General features: G+C 51.6%; 1 protein-coding gene and 1 long non-coding RNA gene across 2 annotated transcripts in view; both read left to right on the top strand.

The window, feature by feature from the left end:
* LOC121660512 overlaps window positions 1-5,275 on the top strand; it is a 5,538-nt gene extending 263 nt beyond the window's left edge. Inside the window, exons 2-3 of the long non-coding RNA XR_006014697.1 lie at window positions 3,765-3,774; window positions 5,111-5,275. This is a non-coding gene — a long non-coding RNA (uncharacterized LOC121660512). The remainder of the gene's footprint in view (window positions 1-3,764; window positions 3,775-5,110) is intronic.
* The window catches only part of LOC121660511 (dysferlin-like), a 15,400-nt gene that overhangs the window by 1,521 nt on the left and 5,865 nt on the right, over window positions 1-8,014 (top strand). The window contains exons 2-4 of the mRNA XM_042019882.1: window positions 6,224-6,323; window positions 6,585-6,763; window positions 7,657-7,766. Coding sequence (XP_041875816.1) covers window positions 6,224-6,323; window positions 6,585-6,763; window positions 7,657-7,766 — 389 coding nt within the window. The remainder of the gene's footprint in view (window positions 1-6,223; window positions 6,324-6,584; window positions 6,764-7,656; window positions 7,767-8,014) is intronic.

Raw genomic sequence — 8,014 nt, 5'->3', positions numbered from 1 at the left:
CACCAGGATCCCCAAAACCCACAGTGATCCCCAAAACCCACCAGGATGCCCATCCCATCTTATTTTCCATGGAACCAGCGCCTCAGCTGGGAAGATGCCAAACGAATCCCCCATCCCAGACAATTCCCAGCTTCCAAAGGCCTCCCTGGGCAGTTCCAATGATTGACAGAATCCAGCCGGGCCCATTTCACGCTTCATATCCAACAAATCCCAAGTACAGGGTGTACTACATCCAATTATCCCGCTTGGAAAAAGCCAAGACCCGTCCATAAACCCCTTTAAGCAAATCCATCCCGCTGTGCCTATCTGGAATCTCTTCCCACCACATGGCTGCCGACGCTGGATCCGAAAATAAACACCTTGTAAAAGCTCTCCGTAAAGGCCGGAATAATGAAGGAAAAGCCGGGTGGAGCATTCCGGCTGCGGGAATTTTTTGATCTCGCCATGTGCTGTTTGAACTCCGGCTTCGTTCCTGCGGCCGTAAAAATCCCGGCTGGAAAGGCAGGCGCTGGAAGGTGGAATTTCAATCAAAAGTTGGGAGTGACTGTGGCGAATTGGGAGCTGCTCAAAACCACCTGTGCCCAACTGCGCCAGGAGGGAAGGAGTTTTCCAATGGTTTTCCTTTGTTTGCTCCACACCAGAGCTCCCGGCAGTGTGGCCAGGTGGATTAGGAATCACAGAATTATGGGATGGTTTGGCTGAGAAGGGAGCTGAAAGCTCATCCAGTTCTGTCCAGGGACACCTCCCACTATCCCAGCTGGATCCAAGCCCCAGTGTCCAGCCTGGCCTTGGGCATTCCCAGGGATCCAGGGGCAGCCCCAGCTGCTCTGGCAATTCCAGCCCAGCCCCTCCCCACCCTCCCAGCCAGCAATTCCTTCCCAACATCCCAGCCCAAGCTCCCCTTTCCCACTGGGAAGCCATTCCCTGCCTCCTGGCCCTCCAGCCCTTGGCCCCAGTCCCTCTGCAGCTCTCCTGGAGCCCCTTTAGGCCCTGCAAGGGGCTCGCAGCTCTCCCTGGCCCCTTCCCTTCTCCAGGGCAACATTCCCAGCTCTCCCAGCCTTTCCTCACAGCAGAGCTACTCCATCCCTCTGATCATCCTGGTGCCTCTGGATCGCTCCAACAGCTCCATGTCCTTCCTGGGCTGGGAATTCCAGAGCTGGATGCAGCTCTGCAGGTCTCAACGTGTCATCCCAACCCAGACTGTGAATACTCTCCCAAAAAACCAAGGATGCCCCTGGATAAGGGGGTGTCCATGATATTTCGGTCTGACGGTAACACCTGGGGTGGTTGGGAGCCTAGGAATCCAGGGAAACCCAGGGAAAACCAGGGAAACCCAGGGAATCCCAGATGCTGCTCTTATTCCCACTTTTCTGAACCTTCCAACTACTTCTGGATGTTTTTCCAGAACTTTCCTGGTTGGATTAATGTTATAAAGATTTTTCTTTTCCTTCTGAGAGTGGAATTTCCCCCAGTCTGAGGTTCTAAAATATATCCATGGAAAAGAAATATTCCCATCTTTGGGACAGCTCTTCTGAAAACATGGAAATGCTTTTCTAATGCTTTTCTCAGCATTCCTTTGGAATTCCCAACTTTGTTCCCGCTTTTTTTGGTGCCAACTTTCTCTCCCAGCCCTGGACAAGCCAAGCCATGTTGGCTGCATGGGAAGAGCAGACAGCTTTTTGAATCCTGCAGGAAAACAGTTTCTGGGATGGAAAAGGAGGAAATCGTGGAATCTTTTAGGTTGGAAAAGCCCTCTAAGACCACCAGCTCTGCCAAGGCCACCGCTGACCGTGTCCCCAAGTGCCACATCCAGAGGGCTTTTACATCATTCCAGGGATGGGCATTCCATTGTTTCCCTGGGCAGCCTGTGTGTGGTTGGACAACCCTTTCCATGAAGGAATTTCCCCTAAATTCCAGCCTAAACTGGAAGTTTAAACTTTGGATTCCCAGTCTGTTGTTGGATGGGTCATGGGCCAACCAGGACAATCCAAGGTCACCTGGATGTGGATCCCGTTTTCCCAGGCACCCACTCAGGGAGGAGCTCAGCTCCCACATCCCGCAGGTGTCACGGGGTGGAAAATTCATGGAGTTGATTTTGGAATGTTCAGCTCCCCGTGCCAATTCCAGCAGCAGCTGGATGTGGCTGGCAAATCTGGATCTGGGAAGTTTTTTAGGGCAGGAAAGGATTGGCATGGAATGTCGGAGCAAACGGCTTTTCCATGAATGCTGTGTCCAGTTCTGGGATTTTCATGGACACGGAGGGACTGAAGCGTGTCCAGGGAAGGCAATGGAGCTGGAAAGGGCTGGAGCACCTGGAAAAGCTGAGGGAGCTGGGCAAGGGGCTCATCCCAGAGAAAAGAGGGATCAGGGGAACCTTGTGGCTCTGCACAACTCCCTGAAAGGTTGGAGCCGGATGGGATTTGGGATCTGATCCCAGAGAACAACAGGAAAAGAGGGAATGGCCTCAAGCTGTGCCAGGGGAGGGTCAGGTTGGACACCAGCAGGAATTTCCTCATGGAAAAGGCGCTCAGGCCTTGGAAGTGCCCAGGGAGCTTTGGAGTGCCCATCCCTGGAGGTATCCAAGGAATTCCTGGATGTGGCACTCAGCACTAAGGGGGGGATCGGGCACAGCTTGGACTCGCTGATCCTGGAGGATTTTCCAACCTCAGGGATTCTGGAGTATCCAAGGAGTGTTCCTGCATGTCCAGGACTCCCAAATTCCTTCAGGATGAGACTGAAATGGGGCTTTTTGGGAGCAAACCCCCTCTCCTTCCCAAAAATCATATTTGCTCCTTTGTATTCCGGAGCACATTCACAATCCAGGAGAAATGCAGCCCTGCCAACACTTTCCCGGGAATCAGAGCCGACCTTTTCCCTGTCTTCCCTGCTGCTTTATCCACAAAAATCCATAAAATATTCCTGAGCCTCCCCTCTCTCCCCCCTTCTCCTGAAAAACAAACCCCAAACAATAATTTCAGCCCTTTTTCCCCACGGCTTGGACAAGGCTGGGATATAAATTTCATGCTCCGTGTTGTTTTTATAGGGAATGTTCGGGGCTCGATTTAATCATAGGAGCGAATTTCACGCTGCCTTGAAAGGGACCCATAAACTTCGCTCGGCATCAAATTCCCCCTTCCAAGTTCCCAATTCCTTTTCCTGCCTTTCCAGCGGAGCTCTGGGTGTCCCCGGCTTGACAGCGCTCGGAGCAGGGAGGTTTTGTCTCCGGCCAAATGATATTTTATGGTGTTTTTCCATAAAAAAAAACGGGAAAGCCGGCGAGATGGAGCATTGAATTCCCACCTGGAAAGGGTTGAGCCCCACCTGAGTTATCCCTGGAATGGCGGGATGTTGTTCTGAGGGATTGGGATGCAGAGGGTGCGGGGAACATCCAGTAGCCAAGGTTTTGTTCCCTTTTTCCTTGGACATTGCAGTGGGAAGGAGGGAAGGTGGGATCCCGAAGTCTGCTGGGTTTGCCAGCAGTTCCATGGAATCGTGGAATGGTTTGGAATGGGAGGGACCTCAAAGCCCATCCCGGTCCGCCCAGGGACACTTCCCATTATCCCAGATGGATCCAAGCCCCGATGGTCAACCTGGCCTTGGGCACTGCCAGGGATCCAGGGGCAGCCCCAGCTGCTCTGGCAATTCCAGCCCAGCCCCTCCCCACCCTTCCAGCCAGGAATTCCTTCCCAACATCCCATCCAACCTTTCCTTCAGCTTCAGGCCTTTATCCCAAGGGACACTGATCCAGTTGGGATGGGTGGGAGATGATCCCAAGTGCAAGGTTTTCCTCAAGTTCGGCTCCGGGTGGATGGGATGGGGCAAAGAGAAATTCCAATGAATCCTTGGGAAGTTGCATCAACCCTGTCAGGAGAGTGGGATGTTCCCGGAGCATGGACACATCCATGGAATGTGGGAGTGATGGGATCAACCTCTGAGCCGGGGATTCACTTGGAAGAGGAGGCACCTGAAGGACATGGAGCTCGTGGAAGTTGCCTTTCCAAGGAATATTCCAACCGGGAAACAAGATGGTCTTGAAGGTCTCTTCCAGCCCAAACCAGTCCAGAATTCCATATATTTCCCCCTTTTCCAAGCCAAGCTTAGATGGGCACCTGGATTTCTCCAGGAAGGGACAATCCGAAGGAGCTCGTGGTGTTTTGATCACCTTGGACATGGATCTTCCACCACCTTGGAATTTTCCAGCCACTCCTGAGGTCATCCCAGCTTCCTTATCCACGGATCCATGGCTCCTGGATCCCTGTGGATCCCTTCTTTCCCCAGTTTCTGGGAGAGGGAAGAATCACCATCAACTCTTCCCCCTTTTTAAGCAGTTTTAATTCAAACCAGCTGAAAAAGCTGGGAAAAATCCCCCTGGATAAACATCCCCCTGGATAAACATCCATCCCAATCAACTGCAACCAGTGGAGGGGAGAGAGGGAACTTTCCATGGACTTCATTTGGGATTTCTGGATTATCCAATATCTCAAATGCATCCATAAAATGCTCCAATGCAAAATTCCTGGCACGTTTTCCCAAAGCTGGGCAGGGAACGGAGCGAAATTGAAACACAACCATCCAGGGGGATCTCTTAAAGTGAATCCAATGGGATTGAAGTGCCCATGGACTCCCAGCTGGAATATTTATGTTCTTATGGAATGTGACACATTCATCCCCCCCCTTTTTTAATTTAATATTGGATGAAATAATGAATCCGAGTCTTGCGGTGAATTTATGGAGCGATGGATGAATAACCCCGGAGTTTCCTGGTTTTAATTAAAATCCCGTCATTTCTGACACTTCCAGGACGAATTGCCACTGGGACACCCTTGGAGGGGTGTCAGGAATCCCGCTGGGATTTTCCTTCTCTTTGCTGGAGCCAGGAATAACAATTCCATCAATCCCTTGGCTTTATGTGGGATTTTGTCCTTCTCCTTTATCCTAATACTCCTTTTTCGGACAGCAGGAGGAGTTTTTCTATGGAAAGGGTGGTCAGGCTTTGGAAGTGCCCAGGGAGGTTTGGATTCCTCATCCCTGGAGGTGTCCAAGGAATTCCTGGATGTGTCCCTCAGTGCCAAGGTGGGGATCGGTCCCAGGTTGGACTTGATGATCCCAGAGGCCTTTTTCAGCCTCAGGGATTCTGGGATTCTTCGTCCTAACTCCCAGGCATCCCAAAAATTGGTGTTAGATCCCTGTTGGAAAAAATTCCTGGTTTTAAGCATGGAAATAGCGCCACTGCTGCCGCTTCCCAGGTGGTGGGTATTCCTTACTCTGGGGTGCAGGACAGATGGATGACTTGGGAATGTTGCCCTGGAGAAGGGAAGGAGCCAGGGAGAGCTGCGAGCCCCTTGCAGGGCCTAAAGGGGCTCCAGGAGAGCTGCAGAGGGACTGGGGCCAAGGCCTGGAGGGCCAGGAGGCAGGGAATGGCTTCCCAGTGGGAAAGGGGAGCTTGGGCTGGGATGTTGGGAAGGAATTGCTGGCTGGGAGGGTGGGGAGGGGCTGGGCTGGAATTGCCAGAGCAGCTGGGGCTGCCCCTGGATCCCTGGGAATGCCCAAGGCCAGGTTGGATGAGGCTTGGAGCACCCAGTATGATACCAGCAGATTTCCTGGGATTCCATGGAATCTTCCTTTCCATATCCATATTCCACGAATAAATTCAGGAGCTGCAGGTGGCCTGAAGGTGGGACTGGGATTTGCTGGGCTCAGGTTGTCCCACTGCCGGTGACAGACCTGGGAGCAGATTGGAGCCATGGTGGATCCAGAAGGGAAGGGATCTGTGGGAATTCTCTGCCAGAAGTCCTGACTGAAGTGTAAATCCGATATTAAGAGGAAGGTGAAGTTTGGCAGCGCTGGCACTCGATGCTCGTCGCTCTCTTCACCTTGGATTCACCATCCTTGGAATTGTGGGAATGTTATGGTGTCACTCCTAGGGATACTGTTTGGGAACGCCTTTTCCTAAATGGAATTAAATTAATTAAATAAAGTCAATTAAATGAATTTAAATCATTAAATTAAAGCATAAACTGTTGACAACACCTTCCAAAAGCATCTTGGTTTTCCCACTGATTCTCCATAGCCAAGAGTTTTCTGGAGCCTGTGGTCCTGCAGATCTAGAGCAGGACACTCCAGGAATTCCAGGATTTCCAGGAGATGGGAGGAGCCAGGCTCTGCCCAATTCTCCCGATGAATCTTTCATTTTCCCATGGTTTCTTTCCCGGTGTGATTTTAGGAACACTTCTGGAGCTTGGATAAGACGGAAAACAAGATCCCACCGCAGCTGATCCTCCAGATCTGGGACAATGACAAGTTCTCCTTCGATGACTATTTGGGTAAGTTGGGAATTTTAGGATCCATCCCAAAAAAAAGGGGAAAATCACCAGCACAGGTTGTCCGGAGAAGCTGTGGATGTCCCATTCCTGGAAACGTCCAAGGCCAGGCTGGACATGGCTTGGAGCAACCTGGGACAGTGGAAATTGGGAGTTTGGATTGAGATGGTTGGGGTGGCCCAAGCTCCATGGGATCAGGGAAGACTCCATGTTTTAAGGGTTGTCCCACTGAGATGTCTCACCTGGAATGTTCTTCCTTTGCAGGATCCATCCAGATGGATCTCAACAGGATGCCCAAGCCTGCCAAGACAGCAGAGAAGTGTTCCTTGGATCTCGTGGATGATTCCCTGTCCCTGGGCCGCTCCGTGTCCCTCTTTGAGCAGAAAACCGTCAAGGGCTGGTGGCCCTGTGTGGCCGAGCAGGACCAGAAGAAGATCCTGGCGGTAAAGTGGCCTCTCCATGTTTTTCCTTGGATCCTTCACTCCAATTCCCATCCCTGAAACTGTCCAAGGCCAGGCTGGATGAGGACTGGAGCACTCTGGGATAGCAGAAGGTGCCCATGGCCTGAGGTGGGACTGGATGGGCTTTAAATCCCTTCCCAAGCCAAACCATTCCAGAATTCCCTGAAAGCTTTGAGGAGATCCAAGCCAGGGCAAGAAATTCCATTTCCAGCTGGAGATTTTGTGGATCCAGCTGGACCATCCGTGGCTGGCTGGAATTTTCCAGCACCATACCAAGGAATGAGCGATTTTGTGGGATTTTCACCGGGGTTTTTGGAATGCGTCACCAAAATCACAACTATTGCCAATGATTCTGTGTCCCAAGCACCAGGAGAAAATTCCAGCTGTCCCAGTGATGGCTTTAAAGGTGTCTGGGCTCCTGTTCCAGGTTTTGGTGACTGTTCCATCCAGGTGAGGGAATCCAGCCAGGAACTGGGTCATTCAACCAAAAAATCCTGAGCTGGTTCCAGGGAAATCAGGAATCAGGGAATCAGGAAAGCCTGGATGTGGCATCAATGATGATCAGTCACAACTTGGGCTTGATCCCAGAGGTTTTTCCAACCTCAGTGATCCTGGGATTCTGTGGTTGCCCAAATTTGGGTGTCACTGACACTTAGGATTTCCTGGAGTATATCCAGTGCCAGGTAAGGGATTTCTGGAATCCTGGGATCCTCGTGGTCATTGTTGGGAGTGGTTTGGTTGTGCTCAAAGGATATTTTCTCTCTCCAATCCCTATTTCCCATCCCATGTCCATTCCTCAATCCCTATTTTTCAGCCCACACTCATTCCACCTTTTATTTTAGGACAATAAATCAGTTTTTGTTTAACCCATCCAGGGCAAACTGGAGATGACTTTGGAAATTGTGGCAGAACAGGAGCATGAGGAGCGTCCGGCCGGGATGGGACGGGATGAGCCAAACATGAACCCCAGGCTGGAGGATCCCAAGTAAGAACATCCCGAATGGAAAAGCAACCACCAGGGCATGGAGTTCATGGGAATTCTGGGTTTCCAGCTGGGGAGAACTGGGCTGAACTGGGTTTGCACCTGGGTAGGATCCAGTCTGAACTGGTGAGGACTGGGAGGGAGGGCTGGAGGACCAATCCTGCGGAATTGGGAAGTTGGTCTGGAGCACCAATCCAGTGGGATTGGGAGGCTGGACTGGAGCACCAATCCACTGGGACTGGGAGGTTGGT

The sequence above is a fragment of the Corvus kubaryi genome, unplaced genomic scaffold (genome assembly GCF_017639235.1).
Source record: "Corvus kubaryi isolate FWS band 111438036 unplaced genomic scaffold, C.kubaryi_AGA036_p1.0 36360, whole genome shotgun sequence".
In the NCBI taxonomy this organism is placed as follows: domain Eukaryota; kingdom Metazoa; phylum Chordata; class Aves; order Passeriformes; family Corvidae; genus Corvus; species Corvus kubaryi.
This window is presented reverse-complemented; position numbering and strand designations above follow the sequence as displayed.